The 23,628-nt window shown below is 36.7% G+C and overlaps 1 protein-coding gene across 2 annotated transcripts in view; it reads right to left on the bottom strand.

Annotated features, from left to right (window-relative positions):
• Positions 1–23,628, bottom strand: part of LOC150084570 (ubiquitin ligase substrate adapter ZNRD2-like) — a 114,263-nt gene that overhangs the window by 12,281 nt on the left and 78,354 nt on the right. For both annotated transcript variants that reach the window (XM_090375332.1, XM_090375331.1), the window contains exon 3: positions 18,633–18,720. In XM_090375332.1, the coding sequence (XP_090231458.1) occupies positions 18,633–18,720 (88 nt within the window). The remainder of the gene's footprint in view (positions 1–18,632; positions 18,721–23,628) is intronic.

Below are 23,628 nucleotides of genomic sequence, written 5' to 3'. Positions count from 1 at the left end.
GGTATTTTTAATTTTCATAACTGTCCCATTTGGTCCGACGAAAATCCTAATGCAATTCATGAGTCATGACATCAGCAACATTTCTTGTTGAATGTTTGGGCAGGATTACCAGGAGAGCTGTACCTTCAGTTCCTGCAGACCTCCTTGATGATGATAATGTTCCACTTCAGCAATGCCAGAACATGTGGTTTATGCATGATGGTGCACCTACACATTTTGCTCGAGTTGTGACTCAGTATCTAACTAGAAGGTATGGCCAACGGTGGATAGGTAGAGGTGGGCCTGTAATGTGGCTTCCCAGATCACCAGACTTAAATCCTATGGATTTTTGTATCTTGGTGTACACTTCTGACATTAACACAGTTGAGGAATTGCAGCGTATGGTTGAAGGAGCCTTTCAGCAATCATAAATTACACAGGAATGCCTGAGAGGATTTACAACTCAATGCAGAGAAGACTACAAAAATGCTGTATACAGATGCAAGGACAGCATTTTGAACACCTTTTGTAACATCTTGTAACATGTAATATCTTTAAAATCGTGTGGTGTTGAAACCAAAAATTAAAAATGTATTATCTTATGTTTAATAAAACCACCCTTACCAAAGGGTTCACAGCTTTTTGCTAAACTAGTGCTCCCACAGTCATCGGCAGACCCTAACAGAAAATGTGCATTATTTTGAAAACGGTTCATTTGCAGACTGATGTTCACTGGATGTTCGGTGAAGACAGGATATCAGAGCTGGAATTAGAGCTGGAAAAAGAATTAGAAAATGTGAATTGGAATATCATCGGTTTGGCTGAAACAAGAAGAAGAAATGAATCACTTATAAGTTTATCAAGTGGAAATCTGCTGTACACCAATGGAAACAGTGAAAGGAGTGAAGGTGGAGTTGGGTTTCTGGTCCATAAAGATTTTAAAAACAACATTTTGGAATTCAAAAGTACATCACCAAGGGTGTCAAGACTAATACTCAAGATTTCTAAGAGGTACAAGCTAAAGATTATAATGATTTATGCACCAACATCGAGCCATGATGATGAAGAGGTTGAAGAAATGTACACTGAAATTGAGAGTCTTCTAGATGAGCAGAAAACCCACTACACTATTATTATGGGGGACTTCAATGCTAAGGTTGGAAAAAGGCAAAACAGCGCAGAAAGAGGAACTATAGGAAATTTTGGAATTGGTGAAAGAAATAAAAGAGGTGAAAGACTTGTGGAATTTGCAGAATCTCAAGGAATGTCAGTAATGAACACTTTTTTGAAGAAAAGGGTGAACATGGAAGAGTCCAAATGGATTAACAACTAATGAAATCGACTTCATCCTCACTAACAGAAGATATATTGTGAATGATGTTACCGTCCTGAATAAGGTAAATGTTGGAAGTGATCACAGAATGGTAAGATGTACACTTGATATAGATGTAGGAAAGGAAAGGAAAAAACTGACTCGAGTAAATAATACAAAGGTCTTTGAAATAACAGAGGAGGAGAAAAGGCAGTATGTACTGGAACTTAAGAACAAGTTTGAGCTTCTGCAGACTGCTCAGGACCAAGATATCGACGAGGAATATTACAACTTTCTGAAAGTGATAAAGCCCAAGAAACCTATAGGGAAACAGAAATCCAAAGAAGAAAAAATTAGTCAAGAAACACTTGTCATGATGAACCAAAGACGACAAATGAAAAGCAAGAAAAACACCGACAGGGAGAAAATTGAGTATACTGAGTTATGCAAAGCCATTAGAAAGAGACTCGGAGAGGACATAAGAAGATTTAACACAAGAAAAGTAGAACAAGCATTAAGGGAAAACAAAGGATTTAAATCAGCAGCCATGAGCAGTAATACAGAAAGACAAATGATACTGAAACTGAAGAATAGCGATGGTGTACTTATAAACAGCAGTGAAGGCATAATTCAAATAGCAGAAGACTACTATAGAGAATTATACAAGGAGCGAGGGAATGATACCAGCAGTGGGGAAGATGGATTGCAAAGTAGCAACACATACGACATACCCGATATTCTTCCTGATGAGGTAGAACATGCATTGAAGAAAATGAAGAATCGGAAAGCCCCGGGGGAAGATGAAGTTACTGTATAGTTGTTAAAATTGGGAGGAAGAGACATAACACAAAAACTGGCAAGGCTCTTCACAAAGTGCATTAGAAAAGGTGTGATGCCTAAGCAGTGGAATAATGCAATCATAGTTTTGCTGCATAAGAAAGGAGATAAATCAGAAATTGGAAATTATAGACCAATTAGCTTGTTATCCCAAATCTACAAGTTGTTCACAAGGGTCATTACTAACAGATTAGAAAGAATACTTGATGAGAATCAACCGAAAGAGCAAGCTGGCTTTAGGACAGGATTCTCAACTATGGATCACCTTCACGTAATATCACAGCTAATGGAGAAAGCAAATGAATATAAAACACCATTATGCCTGGCATTTGTGGATTATGAAAAGGCATTTGACTCCGTACAGCATAAGGCAATGTTTCGGGCACTGGAAAGACAAGGCATAGATACTCCATATATTATGATTTTGAAGAAAATATATGAGAGTGCTACATCCTTTATTAGACTAGACAAAGACAGTAGCAAATTTAAAATCGAGAAAGGAGTTCGTCAAGGAGACATAATATCTCCGAAGCTGTTTACTGCTGCCCTTGAGGAAGCTTTCAGAAGATTAGACTGGTCGCAGAAAGGAGTCAATGTGAACGGAGAGTACCTAAACCATTTACGATTTGCAGATGACATTGTGGTCATAAGCCACGATCCCAAAGAATTAGAGGAAAATCTTAATTAGTTATGCACAGTTAGTAAGGATTTTGGCCTAAAGATGAATATGGCTAAAACAAAAGTAATGATGAACAAGTATGCCACGGAAAGGGAAATAATGATTGAAGGAGCAGTAATTGAAAAGGTGGAGTCATATACTTATCTGGGACAAGTTATTAGCTGTAATAATGATAAATGGCTGGAAGTCAAGAGAAGAATAAATTTTGGATGGATAGCATTCAGGAAATATAGTCACATACTGAAGAGCAATATCCCAGTTTGTCTGAAACGTAAAATAATGAATCAATGTATACTCCCCACCATGACTTATGGAAGTGAAACTTGGGCACTCACCAAAAGAATGGAAGAGAAGCTAAGAACTACACAGCGAAGAATGGAACGAATTATTGGGAATCAGACTGTTAGATAAGAAGAGAAACACATGGATTAGGCAGCAAACTCAAGTAAAGGACATTCTTATCAAAACTAAAGAACTAAAATGGTCTTGGGCAGGACACATAGCTCGAAGACATGATGACAGATGGACTAAGAAAATAACAGAATGGTACCCAAGAGGAGCTAGAAGAAAACCTGGAAGACAAAGGCGGAGATGGATAGATGAAATTCACGAGTTTTTGAGTAGTAAATGGATGGCCAGTGCTCAAAACAGAAGGAACTGGAAAGTTGCTGGAGAGGCCTTCATCCTGCAGTGGATTGAAAATGGCTGATGATGTTCACTGGATTGAAACACCATGTATATATATCCATATATGTATTGTCACACAGAGGTGAGAATGGAGTCCAGAGAGACTCAGGAGTAGCACTGTCTTGAAAGATAAGCTAGAAGTCCCAACTGTGCACAAGCTCTACTAATCGAAGTATTGCAGATACTTCGATTAGAAGTATCTGCAATACATTGCCAAGCAGGATTGAAGTATAGCATGGCATATTGAGGATCAAACAGGTACTCCCAACTGGGATGAGATGGAATGTTTTTTTTTTTTCACCGCATAATTACACAGTAAGGATTTTCTCCTGAGGTGCAGAGTCGTATATCTCAATATACAGGCTATAAACTGGAGATGTTCTGATGGTGCCCACAAATTCTAAGAGAACTTGGTTGCTGGATGGTATTCAGACATAATAGATAACTTTCTCTAGTGAAGTCACAGACTAGTGATCCATATTCCAAGCAAGACCAAATTAAGGTTCTACAGAGATGTAAGAGGAAGTTTTAGTAAGCACCCCAGAATACAGATGAGACAGCTCTCATGATGTTCTTTAATTTCTTTAAACATACCATTCAAAGATAAGCTATATGAGTAGCAAAATTAAGTTTATTATCTAAATTATAGCTCACTAAATGAAAGTTGCTGGCAATAGGAATGAGACTGTATTTTAAATATATTTCTGGACCAAGATGTAGTTTGCATTTTTTGCATAAATGAATTACAGTGGATTTGTTTTCTATGAGGGAATGGCCATTCCATAGTGCCCATAAATCTATTTTGGCTATGGAGAGTTGAAGTTGTAATGCATTCTCTTTTCATGGTGTTCATAGTTTGTGAAAGACAAGAGATGAGTTCATCAGCAAACACATACAATTCAACCATATTTGGAATGTCCCATGTCCAGTTTGTAATTTTTATTACAAATAAAGGTGCACTAAGGAAGGAACCCTGCAGTACAGCATCAGCCAAAAAAAAAAAAAAATCCCATTTCACCTATCCATCCCCTCCAACAGTTTGTCCAGTGCTTCCTTGAATTTATTCAAATGACCCACCTCTACAACACCAGATGGACGTTTGTTCAAAAAAATCAACCACTCTCTGGTTAAAGGCAAGTTTCCACACATCTGAGCTACAATGATCCTTCTTCATTTTGAATACAGGTGACCAATGGTCGAGCATGGCGATCCCACGTTCTGAAGGGATACTGTTGTTATGGAAAAATGGGGGTTAGGTTCTGAAACTTTTTATGTAGAAAATTAAAACCATAATCTGTGTTACAAATGATACAATTTATTTTAAAAGAAATTAACAATTTCTTTATAATTTAAAATGTATTTCAACTAAAAACATCATAAAATATACGGAAGTAATATTTTTCTCTGCTAATTTTTGTTGGAATTGGGTTTCAAAAATGAACGGTGAGACTGAGTTCCTCCATAATTTCTCATCTCTCATTCCATTGATCCAAATGAGTGACAGCAAGTTCGTACTCCTAACCTTAATCGGGTACACACTTCCATTATGGAAGTGTGTACCTATGAGTCACTTCCTGTTTCAGGGAGTAGCTTCTTCCAACAGTTATTCAAAGTTGACTTCTTCATTTCAGTCTATGACTGTTTGATTATCTCAATACCTGTTAAGCAGGGTGCTTAATGATTTTGTAATAACTGAGAGCAAAGTGGAGGAGAAATTGTTGAAGTTAAAAATAAGAAAGGCACCTGGGATGGATGGGATCCACCCAGTTATATTAAAGGAGGCGGCAAAGCAACTAAGCAAACCTTTAGCCATAATTATGAGAGCATCCTTGGACTCAGGGGAAGTCCACACGGACTGGAGATGTGCAAATGTACCCCCAATTCACAAAGGGTGACACAAGTAATTACAGACTAGTTAGTTTAACTTCTGTTCCGAGTAAAATAATGGAGTGACTGGTTAAAGATGCATTGCAGGATCATCTAAACAAGACTGCAGCAATAATTCAAACACAGCATGGGTTTGTTAAGGGAAAGTCTTGTCTGACAAATCTCATAGGATATTATGTGGTTACAAAGGAACTGGATGCAAAAAATAATTTTGATATCATATATTTGGATTTCAGGAAAGCTTTTGACAGTGTTGCACATGGAAGACTATTGTACAAATTGGAGCAGAATGGTATTAAGGGTAAGTTGCTACAATGGATAAAAGGATGGTTGAGTGGGAGAAGACAAAGGGTGGTAATTAATGGGTGCTGCTCTTTGTGGAATAATGTTATTAGTGGAGTCCCACAGGGTACGGTGTTGGGTCCACTGTTGTTTTGTATATTTATCAATGATATTGATGAAGGTATATCAGGCTTAGTGTCGAAGTTTGCAGATGATACAAAGGTTGGCAGGGTTGTTAATGACAGTGTGCTACCGCAACAGGATCTAAAAAATTTGGGCAGATGGGCTAAGAAGTGGCAACTGAAGTTTAACCTTGACAAATGCAAAGTACTGCATATGGGTAGAAGTAACCCCAGAGAAACGTACCAACTGTGTGGTACTACACTTGAGGTGGTAGAAAATGAAAAAGACCTAGGAGTAATTGTGAAATCTGATATGAAGTTTTCTGAGCAATGCAGACAGGCTTCCAGGGCAGGTCATGGGGTTTTGTCAATGATATATAGGAATTTTGCCAGCAGGGAAATGGAGGTGATTGTCCCTCTGTATAAGGCAATGGTCACGCCTTGGGTACTACGTACAGATTTGAAGGCCTCATTTTAGGAAGGATGTAGATTTGCTTAAGCGTGTACTTGGTGAGGGGAATGAAGGAATCCTCTTACCAAGAGAGGCTTAAGTTCTGCAAATTGCAGTGGCTGGAGACTAGGCACTTGCACGGTGATCTGATTGAGGTGTATAAGGCCTTGAATGGGTTGAGCACGCTGAATTCTGATTGGATCCTTCCACTTGTTCAGATTACGAACCTAAGTGGGCATAAATTCAAATTAAGAAAAGACAGATATAGAATAGATGTGCGAAAATTTGCTTTTAGCCAGCGGGTGGTTAATTGCTGGAACAAACTTCCATCTGTCGTTGTGGAAGTTGATAGGTTAAATAAATTTAAGGAGGAACTGGACAGGCATTTGGAGGGAATGGTGTGATATTTTTTTTTATTTTTGGCTGATGCTGCATAAGCTCATACACTTGCTTTCTTGCATCACATGCCACTACTACTACTACTGTGAATTCCGCCCAACACTGGCACAAGTTTTTATCCAGAAATTTTTATTTTATCAACAAGATTTGCCAAGCAATAAGTTCTCTTTGTTCTTCCTACCCTATTTCACTAATCCCTTACCTCCAATATTGTTTAAAAGTTTAATAATTTTTTCAGCTTCTGTCTGAATAATATTAAGGTCTTGTGAGTCACTTTCTGTTTCAAGGAATAGCTTCTTCCAACAGTTCTTCAAAGTTAACTTCTTCATTTCAGTCCATGACTGTTCGATTATTTCAATATCTGTTAATATTGCAGCCCAATATTGGGGGCACATTCAACAAGATTTGCCAAGCTTTTCCTTCGATAATAAGGTTTAAAATTCGAAATGATCCCTAGGTCCGGGCTGTAAAATTTATGTTCGGTTTGGAGGAAGAAACACAAGTTTTACATTTTGATTGCAATCAAGAAGGGATTTGGAGCATTTGTCTAAGACAAGGAGCAACTTGAATGATAAATTCTTATTTTTCAGATATCCTTCAACTTCAGGTACAAAACAATGCTCTAACCCAGCATTTCCCAAACTGTGTTCCGTGAGATTTGAACAAGTGTTCTGTGAAAAATTGTAATTAATTAAAAAATAAAATAATTAAAATTTATAATTAATAATTAAAAAAATAAAATAATTAAAATGTATAATTAATAATTAAAAAATAAAATAATTAAAATTTATAATTAATAAAATAAATACATTTTGCACATCTGTAGCATACACCACTTTTATCATTATAATTTTTAACATTTTTTTTCTGGTTATTAATATACTGGCATCAACTAATAATCAAATAGACCGTGGAACACTTTACTTTGGCAGACTTTGCTGCATAGAAAAAAAGTATGCATAGAGGTAATGACATCTATGAAAAAGTAGGAATGTAGTGATCAAATATACCATTCGCATGCGATTTAGCCTGGAATACATGGATTGAAGGAGAGGAGGAAGCGAACCGATATCATAACTAAACTCACTTCCTTGTATAAAATTTTTTTGATAATTATTAGTATTTCGAAATATTATTATTAAAATATGTGACCATGAATTTGTGGTTGAAAAAAGGAACTTTAAAATGAGAAGCAAGTACTTCTAGTATCGCAACTGTAGTTGATGAAAACGAACACAATATTGTCACACTTCAAAGTGAGGATGAACAATCGCAGCCTTTTGTTCGCAGGAACCAACTAATAAAAGACCAAAATGAACGTATGGTGACAGTTATTTTAATTTCGGCTCTACATGTTTAAAGATGCTCCTGATGCACATTGTGTCGTATGTAATAATAAAATAAGCAAACGGTTCTTTGGCTAAACTTGTGTTTCGTAAGTGTTCCGTGAATATGAAGTGAGATGAAGTGTTCTGTGACTAAAAAAAGTTTAGAAAACGCTGCTCTAACCAGTTACTAAACGGTGAGCCAGCCATCCATGCTTTTCTATTTGAGTGCCAGTAAATGGGAAGAGAGGATTTATTTTTGCCTTTCAAAGCCCTTGGATTTTCTGAACAATACACTAATAAAGGGTTGCATTTATAATCACTAGAAGCCTTACTACAAAATAAGAGAGTGATTCTATCCTTTGACACTTTCAACCCAGGTGCATCTCGTTCTTCTTTGTATAAATGTCTTTATATAAATATTAAAACTGAGAGGCAATTTCTATTCCTTTGGTCTTCAATCCAAACATTCAGTGACTGTTGTGATTTTAAATGTTTCTCACCAACCACGTATTAAAATAAGACATGGAAACTGGAATTTTAAAAAACTGTGTGTTTACTTCTATATATTTACAATTAAAATAACTTTACAACTAAAAAGAATGAAATATTTAAAAAATATATATATACATCGAATAAAATACATTAAAATACCGGGTTAAAAGCGATAAAACCGACCGTAGCTTTCGAAGGCTCCTGCCTTCTTCTTCAGCAGTGTTTGAAGAATTATTCAGTAACTGTTCCATTTTTTCAATAAGCGTATCATGTCAACTAACAAAAGTGGATTTTGCCTTGCAAAGTTTGTTGCCAACCTAATGCTTGCTTTAATTTTGTCCTCACACTTTTTAATTGTTGATATTAATGATTCAATGCACTCATATTCTTTAGCTAAAGATGCATACATTCTTCCTTGCTCTATTTTCCCCAAAATAATCATTACAATGACAGAATTTTCTGGATTTTTTCTTCCCAGAATTATTTTCGGATGTAGAGGCACACTTTGAAGACATTAGGGTTACTATTGAAATAAAATATAAATTCACTCAATGACAAAACACACAAGATCAAGTCACTTTTCACTCAACTCACACTGGCATTGTCACTAGCAGACTCAGGCCGACTGAGGGTTGAAGTATGACTTCACACTGTTTCTGAGAACTGCTGAGTTGAAAGATACATAACGAAAAATATATTGTAATAAAAAAGTAGGTACAATATAGAGAAGCTAAAGTTTACTGATCACAAACTGCCAAGTGCCACAAAACAGCTGTCACTGATAACAAAGTTGCTTAGAATAAAATCGATGACACTATAATTCAATCGGTAGCAATAAGGTAGCACAGCTGAGTTGGATACACTGTGCTACTGCAAACCATGGGCCACGTATGGCATGATCCAAGTCGCACAGACTTTTACCACATGTGCGAATCCGCTGAGGGTCACCTGTATAAGCCCTCTTATGTGTGTAGTCTAATTCCATCAGCATTGAGCTTACTCAATGCATTAAAGGCCTTAAACACCTCAATCAGATCTCCTCACAAGCCTGCTCTCCAGATGCTGCAATTTGCAAAAGCTGAAGCCCTTCTTGGTAAGAGCACCCTTTTGCTACCCTTGCCAACCTTGTTTCTCTTCTCTGTTTCAAAAGATCCACATCCTTCCTAAAATGAGGCTTCTAGACTTATATGCAGTATTCAAAATGTGGCCTAATCACTGACATGCAATGGTATAATCTCCTCCTTATCTCTGCTGGCAAAATTCCTGTAGATCATTGACAAAACCCCATGAGCCTGTCTCTACTGTTCAAAGAACATTTTTGACAGAGGAATTATCCCCAGGTCTATTTCATTCTCCAACTCCCCTGAGTGTATTATGTATCACACAGTTGGTATGTTAATCGGGGATTTCTACTCTGCATATGAAGCACCTTCCATTTGCCAATATTAAACTTCAATTGCTATTTCTCAGCCCATCTGCCTAATTTGTCTAGATGTTGTTGCAGTAGCATACCCTGATTACTGTAAGTACTCTGCCAACTTCCATTATCATCTGCAAACTTAAACATTAAGCCTAATATGCCTTCATCAATATCATTGATAAATATAGAAAACAACAATGGGCCCAACACCGAACCCAGGGGGACTCCACTGATAACATTAGTCCAAGAAAATCAGTGCCCATTGATAACCATTCTCTGTTTTCTCCCACTCAACCATCCCTTTATCCACAGAAGCAACTCACCCTTCATGCCATGCTGCTGCAATTTGTATAGCAGTCTTTTATGTACAAAATCAAAAGCTTTCTTGATATCCAAGTATATGATATCAAAATTTATTTTTGCAACAAGTCCTTTGTTACTGTGCCACAGTATCCAATCAGATTGCTCAGACAAGACTATTCCTTTTGCAAATTCATGCTGTAACTGCAGTAAAACTGCATTTTTGTCTAGATTATTTTGCATTATTTCTTTAACCCAATGACTCCATTATATTCCCTGGAATAGAAATCAAGCTAAAAGGTCTGTAATTACTAATATCTTCCTTTCGTCTTCCTTTGTGAATTGGGTATACATTTACACATCTCTAGTCCACAGGGACCTTCCCTTAATCCAAGTCATAATCATGGCTAAAGATTTTCTTGCTGCTTTGCTTAATATAGCTGGTAGATCCCATCCACCTCAGGTGCCTTTTTTATTTATGACTTTCAACAATTTCTTCTCTACTTTCCTCTCAGTTATAATAAAATCATTCTGCTTAGGCAGCATTTCACATACCCATCCCTAAAAAATTCCTCCTGTGTGAATGTGGATGCAAAATATCCATTTAGTTTGTCTGTAACCTGAGCAGTATCATCAACAGTTAATCCATTCAAGTGGACTAATGTGATTATCTTTCTGCTTATATGAAACATTGCCATCTTCAGAAAATCTTGCCAACATCAGCTGTGCAGCAACAAACAAGAATTCTTGAGATGTGTCAAGCATTACTTTGACTCATATCATCATATAAATGTGTGTCTATATTACTCTCTCTCTCTCTCTCTCTCTCTCTCTCTCTCTCTCTCTCTCTCTCTCTCTCTCTCTCTCACAGTTTCCATGAATCCTTATAGTATCCTCAATAATACTAGCAAAAACTCTTTCACATTTTTGTTCAGATAAATACCGTCTCTCTACAAATAGATTCCTTCTACCTAGTTGCAGGTTACACTAAAAATAATTTCACTCCAGCACCTTGCAGAGTCTCTCAAGTTAATCCACAAGGCTTTCAGCATATAAATGATTCCTCCTATTGTCTCCAGACAGAATTGCAGACATACACATTCTGACCTAATTCACAGCATGGCCCTATGTTTATCCAACAAATCATCAGGTCATATTCTTTTAATATTGTTAGTCCCTACATGAATAATAATGCTCTCTTTACCTCCCCCCTCCCCTTAAAATCTGACAATCCATTGGTAACATCATTTGATCCATTTAAGGCCTTAAACACCTCTTTGTAGGTGCCTACTCTCCACATGTTGTAATTTACAAAAACTGAAGCCCTTCCTAGTAAGAGCATCCTTTTGCTCTCCCTAACCAGGCTCCCCTCGCCAATCTTGTTCCAATTCTAGAACAAGATTGGTGAGGGGAACCTGGTTCTAGTCCACCTATCTTTATTACAAAAAAAAAAAAAAAGTTACCAATTTCCCTGATAAAAGGATTTCCCAATAAAACCAAATCTCCTTCCACCAGAGCAGTAAGCATTTGACAAGTCACAAGATACTGAAGTCTCTGACAAGCTTCCAGTTTCATTTGTTTCTATTGGATGCACCTGTTTCTTCAGTGTTGTGAAAGTGTGTAATTTGAGTAAATTCAATAGAAAGCCAGACAAAAAATTGCAGGAGATGGACAGGAGATGTAGAAAGTTTTTTTTTTTTTGCTAATGCTGTATAAGCTTGCTTGCTTGCATCATTTTACACCATTATTACTAATCCTTCACTCTAACACAAAGTTACTTTGTGACTTTTGCATATAAAAAATAAGCAATGCCATCTGCCATTAACAACTGAATATAAACATTGATTTAATTTTTCATATTTCTTATTAGAAGTATAAATAGATAGCAGTACAGTAATCAATCCAGTATAGCATGTAAACAAATGCTGCTTGCCATTAACAATTGACTATAAACATCAATAAATGTTGATTTAGCTTTTCAGTTCATATGAAATAAATGGCATTGTTTATATGAAATAGATGGCAGAACAAGAATTGTGTCACACAGTAAATGTAAATTCTGTAACAGGAAATACTGATGGGCATGGCAGCTGCAACATCAGACCACAAGGATTAATCATTTATTAACATCAAGAGGCTAGTCCAACACAGAGCTGAAAGAGATAATGTATAAAAACCGGTACCAATTAGAGATAGTCATTTGAATGACATGTGTAGTTCTAACTGCTCACTGTGTGGGGGTACTTTAAAAATGCTCTCTATGGATATGAATTAATGACTATTTTCTTTTAATTTTAAAGAAATAATTAATTATTAAGGAATCAAGATATTATTCATTCACTGTAATGATAAATGTATAGAATTGGAATATGTTTATTTAATGTGGGAATGGAAGCACAGTGCGGGTGTGAGCACTCAGAAGTATCATCTGGATTATGCTCAGAACATTGCTCCAGGCTTATAGCTGAAACCAATGGTGCAATGTCTTATTTTTGTTCTTAGCTGCAGTGTTTTTTAGTTATTGTATCATCTTTATTTTGTATTTAAAACAATGCTTGGATCTTGTCATAAGGAAAGTGATTTACAATATTTATTTAAAAATAAAAAAAGTTAGTTAAAAGTAATTTACAATGCACTGCACATAATGATAACTGCACGTTAGTGAAATGACAAAGTATGAAATCAGGATATTACTCATGGTGAGCTCATTAAAAAAATAACTAACTCTATACTAATGGGTAGTTATTCTGAAGAAAGCCAGCACTGTCTGATCACACTGCATATGATATACTTCTAGGCAACTAAAACTCCAGTAAAAATATGATCACACAGTTTAGACTGTAGAAGGCATGCATTACAAAGCAGGATGCCTGCTCTTCAAAGTTTCTGCAGGAACCCATTCAGTTAGGAGAATCTGGCTGAATTGTCCAAATCAATGAAGCTCTTTTAGTGAAAGTCAAATACTGGAGAGGCCATAATCTCAAAAGAAATTCATGGCTACTTGGTGCTTTACAATCCTATGATAAAGACTGGTTATGCCTGACTTGCTGAAAGGAGAGATGCCAGCACTATTATACTGACAGTGTTTTTTGTTATGTGGTTCCCGTGGTTTCCCACAGATCCGCGTTAAGTACTCTGTTAACATATCAAAGCCAGTCAGCGTGGGTTATGTGTGAGTAGTGTGTTGTTTGTATTGTTTGACTGGCCTCTTCGTTACTGGGAGGGGCAATCACCAGGAAGGAGCCCCCAGCATCCATCCACTGGCACGAGAAGCCGGACCAGGGAGTAAAAGACACCTGGCGGGTCATCCACACTCCTGCAGGAGCGAGAGTGGGTAGAACCAAGGAATATTGACAGTGATCACAAATGGGAGCACTACAGTTTCCAATGAATGGTGAGCATATAGTATAATCAAAGACATTCCTAGTAAGAACTTCGAGCGCCTAACAGTGAACTATTCTAAGACTTCGTAGATCTACTAATAGGAGCTCACACTAATACTGGCACAAACTGAAAACATTTATAAAACATATGAACTAGCAAAGACATTATTCCAAGTTATATTAATGAATTTATGTGGAAGGATTGGTATGATTAGACTATTAATGATGCTTATGAGAACATTATTCTCCATATTGCAGGGAGAAAAAAAAAATTTTTATAAACTTTGCAGCATATTATTTAGAATCACTGTATTTTTATATATTTTTTTCATTTTATTTATTGTTATTTGGTTTTTTTTTAGGAGCATTAGCAACTAAGGCCATATTGCTCCGGGAATATGCGGTGGTCATTCCCTGACCTTTCCGCATCCTCCGTATTTGGTGATGACGGGCTTGAACCCCGAGTCTAATCAAGAAGCGTGTGCAGCGCTGCTCCTTCCCACCTGACTACGGAGGCACCTATTTTATTTATCTGATTTTTTAATGTAATGGTTTCAACATAAAGTTTTTAAATGCAAATGAGAAATAAAACTTGAATCTTATTCTGTAACTTTCTTAAACTCACCTTATGTAACAGTTTCATTACAATCACATAATTGTCCATACCGAGGAAGGGGAGCAATTTTCAAACTTGTTCCGTGTTTATTTTGTAATTAAAACCATATGGAACTTTGATGGAGAGACACATGGTCCACTGGAATGTTGAATAAATGTTATGCTCATACCAGAGCCACAGCTTATATTCAGAACCAATGAAAAACTTTCTGAGCATAATTTGAAGCTAATAATATTTCCAAATGCTCACACCTGGGATGTTTCCATTCCCACAATAACCTACATTTCACATAATTTAAATACAGTATTTAAAAATATTATCAATAATCAGTGATATGCAACTGAACAATACAAAACATACAATGTAAACTAATCAACTATTACACTGCAGTTGGAAATCAAAATTAAAGAACATGACCATAGCAATATGAGCATTTGCTATTAAACCATACTATACATGAAGTTAAACTATACATTAGCAGCACAAGGTTTCAAAAATCTCATCAAGCATTGGGATGAGTGTTTAAATGTTCATTTATCCAAGTTATATTAATGAATATAACTCAACACTTATCCAAGTTTTTCTAATGAATATAAGCAAAATATGTAATTATGTTAAAAAATTTACATCTCTCTGTAACTACATACAATTTCTGTATCTCTCTAACTCAGAAAAAAAAAAAAAAAAAATTAGAAACCTCATTTTCAATTCTCTCATATATAAATAAATATATAAACAAAAGTAGTGCACTATTCTGTAGAAACAGAGAAAAAGAAATGGGTCTAATATAAGAGATGCCTAAAATAAAGCAAAATATAATAATTTAACCCTTTCACCAATATGCACTCACTCACACACATATATATTTGATGTTGTTTTAGCCGACTGGGCTAGCCGGGTGGGCAAAGTGCCTGCCTGGCAACCCAAAGGTCGTGGGTTCGAACCCCGCCTCTGGCTTGGATCGTTGTTGTTGTTGTTGTTATTTGGTTTTAGGAGCATTAGCAACTAAGGCCATATTGCTCCTGGGCTTCGATCAAAGTACTGCAAAAACCTTGGGAGGTGCATTATGGCCACAGAAGCTGATGCGCCAATAACTACCAAAAAAAAAAAAAAAATGTTGTTTTATAGCACAAAAACTGCTTTGGCTATATTGTGCCTGTTCAAGTTCTGCTAGAGAGAGAGATTACATTTTGACAGATGTGGTGCAGCCAGATTACCAGATGTTGTTTCTTTACAAAAGCATTTTGAATGTTAGCCTCAGCTCTGATGCAGCTACTGCAAGGAACTAGACAGAGAGATGGTTGGTTTTTTTTTTTTTTTTTTTGTTATTTGGTTTTTAGGAGCATTAGCAACTAAGGCCATATTGCTCCGGGATATGCGGTGGTTATTCCCTGACCTTTCCGTATTTGGTGGTGACGGGCTTGAACCCCGGTCTAATCAAGAAGCGTGTGCTACGCACTGCTGCTCCTTCCCACCTGGCTACGGAGGTGCCTCAGAGAGATGGTAAAAATGAAATGGTCTGATTAGCTGCACTATCAGTTGGTTAATTCCCTGAATACCAACAGTGGCCTGGTATCCAGCAAAAAGATATTCCCAATTTGTGTTCTTGGAAGTAGTACAGTTGAGACCAGATACTGTATCTGGTACTGTATGAAAAGCATGGAGGTTATTTTGTACAAACGATACTGCATGGAGGTGTCTATATGGATTACAGCATTTAGTTTTTAAACAAAGCTAAACAGATTGCATATACACTGGTGTTCAAAGAAAGTGCATCACCCCTTGAAATTGTAATTGTCATCCGAATAACGTAAGTATATGCCAATATTTCTTACAAATTGCATCAGATAAGATTGATGTGCATAGATGATGACATAATATTGCATCAGCTGTTACTTGCAACTATATAAACACACTCTGCAAGAGTTGCAGTCATTCCTTGCTTGTCAGGATGGCAAGTTATGTGAAGTTGACACCACAAAGAAAGAGCGCTATTGTTGCATTACGTGAGGAAGGATTCTTCCTGTCATATTGCTTATAAAGAGTCTTGTAATCAGTCGACAGCGAGTATATTTTTTTCCAAACTCAAGAATACTGGTTCTGTTGATAAGACAAAAGGAACAGGACACAAATGAGTCTCTACACCAAAACAGGACCATGTTTTGAAGTGCTTATACCTTAAAAACCATAAAGCTTCTTCGTTTGAGCTGAAAAGAGAATGGGAAGAACATACAGGAGTGGTAGCAAGTGCAGTAACAGTCAGAAGATGCCTCTTCAAAAATGGACTTGCCATCGTCCTAAGAAGAAGCCCCTCCTCACACAAAAAATGAAAAAGGCCTGATTAATTTGGTGTAAGGAGAATGCAAATGGACCCCTGAGCAGTGGAAGTCAGTTATTTTCTCGGATGAGAAGAAATTCAACCTGCATGGCTCTGATGGGAGACAAACGATTCGCCGTAGATGTGGTGAAGAATACCATCCAGATTGTATGGTGTCTATAGTGAAATTCCCTACCAGCAAAATGATATGGGTGTGCATTTCGTATCACGGTGTAGGTCACCTGCAGTTTATAAAAGGTTCCGTAAATGCCAATGGATACCTGGCTATATTGGAAGGCAAATTGCTGCCAACCATTTCAACCTGCCAAGTAACTGCATCTTTCAGGATGATTCTGCTCCTTGTCATCGGTGAAAAAGTGCAAGTAGGCACTTCTGTAGTTACTTTAGCTTGCATTAGAAGTTCGACAGTAACGTGTTTACATTTGTTACAGGTGAAAAAAAATGGTTGGAAGAACAGTCCTTTACAACTCTTAGCTGGCCAGGAAACAGTGTGGACCTGAATCCTATAGAGAACTCTTGGCATTATGTGGAATCTGCAGTTGCCAGAAAGAAATCAAAGACCCTTTGTGAGCTTCAGGAAGCATAATTCATGTTTGGAACTACAAACTATCAGTTGATTATCTTCAGAAACTGATCTTGTCATTGACTTGACAGTGTCTGCTGTCATCAGGGCCAGAGGCAGTTCAACTAAATATTAGTTTGCACCTGGTGAACTTTTCATTTTGTTTTCCATTTAAAATGATAAACTGAAGCAAATTGAGGGCTGCTGATAACATTTGAGCCATAATTGTCGTGTTTACCAAAACTGTTGTATAAAGGTTGCAAATGCTCATTTTGGAATAATTTGAGAGCACTTGTCAAATATTACTTAGCTTTGCCTTAACTATTAATAAATGTCTTTTGTTTAAATTTATGATGCTAGTCATTAAAGTAACATACCATTGCAAAAAAGGGTTAGAAACGTGAAATTCCTACCTGATGCACTTTCTTTGAACACCAGTGTATATGGAGAGAATTGTCTGTCTCATGCACATGTGTTTGAGTGGCATATAAGTTTTGCCCGTAGAAGAGAATCGCTGGAAGATGAAGAACATCTGGGCCCAGCAAAAACAATTAGAATGCCAGATTTGATTGAAAAGGTGTAGGAAATCATTATGTGACCGATGTGTAGTGCTCTGAATGACTGCAGAAGATCTGTACATTAGTAAGGAAACTAATAAGACATGGTGTTTTCAACAAATAACCCAGGATTTGAAGAAATTGAAGTTCTGTGTGCAGTTTGTCCCACAATCATTAACAGACAGTCAATAACAGGCATGCGTTGAACACTGCAGAGAACTCATTGAGGTTGCTGAAAGCAAACCCAATTTCCTGTATTTGCTCATTACAGGTAATGAGATGTGGCATTTTCAGTACAACCCCATGACAAAGTGCAGAGTGTAAGTTAGCAAACTCTTCCCAAAGCCAAAAAAATTTTGACAGGAAAGGTCAAAAATCAAAACCATGCTCATCACTTTCTGTGATAGCAAGGGAATGGTGCACAAAGAGTTTGTGCCCAATAGCCAAAGTGTTACTGCTGCCTACTATCTGGACATTTTGAAACATTTGTTACAGAGAATCCATTGTATGTAGCCTCATCTTAATTACTTGTACACCATTGGGCATCTCTCATATTGTGAAGTTATACTTTGCAACTGGACTGTCATCACTGAAACCTAACATAAAATACAATCTAACCAAACTGCTGCTTTTATAACTGTCAGCAATTCAAGGTATCAGCTTTTTGACACTGTCATCATTCTCATTTTTGCCATCATGACACAGTATTCTTACTGCCTCCCTTTAAAATGTACTCATTGAAGATGCCAATGTACTAATATTCTAGATATTACATTTTTTCTCAACCCATACAAGATCCACAGGACCTCACATGAGTTGAAAAATGCTTACACTGACAAAAGAAACACTGCAGGCATGAAAATAATGTACAATTTATTTTCTAGAAAGAACACCTACAAAGGGTGTTCTTCCTCATTATGCACTCAAAGGAATACATCATTTTCATGTAAAAATTAAAACCTGTATAGCATCTCTGACATGCCTGAACAGTAACAACTAACCTGGATTATCTTTTGCATGTTCTGCAGGATCTACTTCGGAGCATGCTACACAGTACAGGTGACTTTGCTTATCTTGTAAAAGGATTGTCTGTAAAAAAAAAAAATTAAAATTATTCTTAAAAGTTTCTTCAATAAAATAGGTTTTAAATCTATTAATATTATATTTGGTATTGGCAAAATGATACAAGGAATCGAAACTTATACCTGAACAATTGTACATACAGGCTGCTAGGGCAGTTCACGGGGTTTTGTCAATTATATACAGGAATTTTGCTAGCAGGGATAAGGAGACAATTATCCCACTGTATAAGGCAATGGTTAAGCCAAATCTCAAGTACTCCACAGCGGTCTGGATGCCTAATTTTATGAAGTTGTGGATCTGATGGAATAGGCACAGAGAAGAGAGCAACAAAACTAGTGTGGGGAACAAAACGGTGTTCTTATCAAGAAAGAAAGACTAGTTCTGAAAATTTTGGCATCTGGAAACTGCAAGATCTAATTAAGTTGTTTAGGGCTTTAAACAGATTGACTAAGCTAAATATTGGTGGCATCCTTGCTCAGACAACACATTAAGAGGGCATAAATTTAAATCAATGAAAGAAGGTTGCAGGATATATGTGCAGAAATTTGCTTTCAGCCAGAGGGTAGTTGATTGTTTGACAGTTTACAGCTTTATTAGCACATCAGCAACAAAGGCTACTGCTACTATGCACCAAAAATCAAGGTCATAAAATTTTAAAAAATAAGTATTGGAAGCCTTTGAAACAAGTTGCCTTGTCAAAAAGTTATATATATATATATATATATATATATATATATACACACACAGGGTGTCTCAAAAATACACGGCATAACTTCAGGAATGAGTTCCTCATGTGTAGACAATAAAAATATTTTATATCAACATAGTTCCGGAAATGCTTGGTTCCCGAGTTTTTAATCAGAATGTCTTATCTCCCACAGGTGATTTCCTTCATCACAGGTACTAACAGAATCTGGTGGTTTTCCATTCCAATTTTGGGGAAGGCAATGCTCTGGAGGCTCGTTGTTTGTACCATGAAGGTTCCCAGAACGTAGATGTCCAGACAGGAAAACGTTTGAAGGTATCCATCACCGCCTTTTGAACATGGGATCTTTACACCTCGTGCTGCCAACAGAGGATGACCAAGATCTACGACTCCTGAAGTAGAGGAGGAGATTTTGGATGTTGTGCATGCCACTCCTGGAATCAGCACACGCAGAATAGCAATGCAACTGGCTGTTCAACATTTGACTTTTTGGAGAGTGTTGCGAGAACACCAACTGTATCCTTACCATCTGCATCGAGTACAGGCCATGTCACTAGTAGATTACCCTGACGAGTAATGTTCTGCCAGTGGTTCTTGCAGCAGTGTGGTACAACTCCTTACTTTCCTGCCTTAGTGATATTCACAGGTGAAGCACAGTTCACACGAGATGGAATCCAAAACTTTCACAATTAGCATGTATGGGCTGAGGAAAACCCACATGCAATTCTTCCATCACATCACCAACAGCGGTTCAGCCTCACCATCTGGGCAGGTGTTTTCGGTGATAAGTTATTTGGGACCCATGTACTTCCAAACAAACCTCACAGGGCAGGCATATAGAAACTTTCTGGAAAACAACATGCCTGATTTAAGTGTCATAGACAGACCTTCAAAACTCGGAAACCAAGCATTTCCGGAACTATGTTGATATAAAATATTTTTATTGTCTACATATGAGGAACTCATTCCTGCAGTTATGCCGTGTATTTTTGAGATACCCTGTATACATATACACAGCAATAGCAATGATACCCCGCATAGCACTGATAATTGGTACGTACAGAAACTGTTCCATGTTATGTGAAACCGTGCTGATTGAGGTATAATTATAATGGGTTTTAACTGAATGCATACCAGAAAAATAGTCTATAACTAAATTATAATAAATCTATACACAATTTGCACTTGATAGCCAATTACAAGGATTTGAAATTTAAAATATTGCAAAAATTTTATTAATAAAAAGGTAACATCAGAGATGAGATGAGATCATAAGAGATGAGAAAAAAGCTTTGTTTATTTAGGTATTTCAATAATAAAGTCTGGTGAAGTAGTCTCTTCTTTTCTCAGCATACAATTCTTAGCATCAAATCCCATCTTGTACAATTTTCTGTATCTTGATGCCACATTCAACATCTGGATCTCCATTCATAATCACCTCGCAGGACATGTCAACCCCCCCCCATACAATAAACTTTCTCCAATTCTTCTGTTGAAAATTCTTTTGGTGCCACTTCTGTGTTATCCACTTTAGAATTGTTTTCCTCTTCTTCATATGCAGTTTGCTTGTCAATTTCAAGGAGAAATGCATCATCTAAGTCAGTGGTTTTCAACTGGGGTGCGACAACATTCCAGGGGTGCCACGTAATTTGGGTTTAAGTTACTTAAACATTATTTTTTTTTAAATTTAAGTATTAATTTAATTATAAAAATGTACATCCTTATAATTATATTATTATAATAACTATCATACAACATATTTTTTAAATATATATATATATATATACACAGAAAGAGAGAATCGAATCTAATAGGCAAAAAACTGAGTAGCAGTGCCACAAAATAAAATTAATTAATTAAGGGTGCTATTATTAAAAAAATGTCAAACCACTGATTAAGTCATTTACTTGTGAGTCAGTGCAGTCACATACATTGGCAGCATTCAAAGTTTCAAATCCCAAGTCTTTTCCGATCTTCACAGTGTCTTCAGCAATTGCCTGAATTTGCGATTCAAAACCAGTGAAATCATTTGCCAAATGGGGCAAAACATGCTACCAAACAGAACTCATGTTTTGGCGGTGATTTCTAGCCAAGATGCAAATATATTTTCGATCGTATTTAAAGGGGTAAAAAATAAATTGTGAAATGAGAAGTTTGAAAGCTATCATGTCATCCCATCAGGATGGAATTAAGAATACTGAAAATTGTTGCACATTACTACTTACTGCCTGAGGGGAGCTATTGGCACATGTGCATGTGAGACAATAGAGTTCGCGCTGCAGCATGTATGTGTGAGTTCCTAGGCTACAACAACACAGGATATACGTAGAATACGTGTCTAGGCTATTGAATGAGCTTGAATTACAGTAAATTTTCAACTTAAACTTAATTGAAAACCGTGTTATAGTGAAACCCATGCTGTTTGAAGCCGTGCTAAGCGAGGTATTGCTGTGTATATATATATATATATATATGCATATTTAATTCAATATATTAATACAACTTATATATATGAGGGTGGTTCAATAAATAATCACCCTGACCTAGCTGCAGAGATGCTAGCCTGTTGATTCTTGGCACAGGTTTTAGTCCTCTACATAGCCACCATGCAGACTTACACATTTTTCCCATTGATGAATGAGACTTCAGATACCATTTTTGTAGAAGTGTTGAGGTTGGTCTTTGAACCATGACTCTGTTGCAGAAATTATTGTCTCGTCGTCAGGGAAGTGGGTCTCCGGAAGAAATGATTTGAGGGAAGGAAACAAGAAGTCCGATGGTGCTAGATTGGGTGAGTAGGCTGGATGGGGCAGTACTTCATATTCACAAGTGGCCGCTTGTGTTGTTGCAATTTCAGTCTCACACCTTTGGACAGCATGCCACGCCTACATGTTTTGATTTTCTCCCATAATTTTGTGAGTAAGTTGGGCATAATAGGTACATGTAATTGTTCTACCTTTTGGCAGGTAATCAGTCATCATTACGCCTTTCTCATCCCTATCAGCAAGATCTTTCCTGCTGACGCTTGGACCCTTGCCCTCTTGGGGGGGGGGGACCATGATGTCACCATTCCATGGACTGCTTTTTTACTTTCAGGGTTGAAATGGTGTATCCAACTTTCATCTTGAGTGATTAGACGAGAGAAAAAGTCCTCTTTTTTTTTTTTTTTTTTTTTTTTTTGGCACAAGGCTAACAAGTCTTGTGATTTCTGTTGTTGATCAACCTTCTGGAAACCAGTCAATAATCGGGGAATCCATCTTGCACTCAATTTCCGTAAATGGAGTTGGTCATGAAGGACTGTTTCAACAGTCAACACTAATCTTCACCTCCTGAGACAATTCACGCACAGATATCCGGCGATCTTCTATGATTAATGACTCCACTTTTCTAATCGTGCTGTCATCAATGGCCAAATGGGGACGGCCTGGAATGGGCTCAGATTCTACCGATGTCTGACCACACCTAAACTGTCTATGCCAGTGCTTCCCAATGCCAGAGGATGGGGTTTCATCCTTATATACAGCAGTCATTTCCTCGTGGATTTCTTTAGATTTCCCCTTCAAGAACAGATACCGGATTACAGCTCTAGCTTCAACTTTGTCTATGATGCTACTTCGTCACATGTTCAGCTCTATAAGAGAAAAACAAATTAAGACACAGGGCTGAAAATTTACACCTTTAGTACAGAGATATGTATGATGCTACACACATAATATCATGACTCTGCGATATGTGGAAGTAGGCGATGGCAATTCTTTATTGAACTACCCTTGTGTGCATATATATATATATATATATATATAAAAAATATATATATAAAATTTATATTTATATTATATATTATATTTATATAATATATTATATTATTTATTATATATATATATATATATAAAATTTATATATATATATAAAATATATATATATATACTTTTGGAATAATATTTTTGCTTAACTTGTATTTTTTATTCAAAATTTATATTCTAAATTATTTTAGTTTTTACCACGTGTCTGCGTACACGTGTTTTTTGACATACAGAACATGTCAGAAACAGAAGTAAGAGTATTGCTGTTCTTTTTCATAATTTAGGTGGATGACCTCTGAAGAAGACATAGAAATTATGAAAGATACTGCAATGCTATTTCTACCTTGGTCGTTCTTTTCAAAAATCTGCTATTTCTACCTTGGTCGTTCTTTTCAAAATTTACAT

The sequence above is a fragment of the Mastigoproctus giganteus genome, chromosome 6, assembly GCF_048544385.1.
Source record: "Mastigoproctus giganteus isolate SK-2022 chromosome 6, ASM4854438v1, whole genome shotgun sequence".
NCBI lineage: Eukaryota > Metazoa > Arthropoda > Arachnida > Uropygi > Thelyphonidae > Mastigoproctus > Mastigoproctus giganteus.
This window is presented reverse-complemented; position numbering and strand designations above follow the sequence as displayed.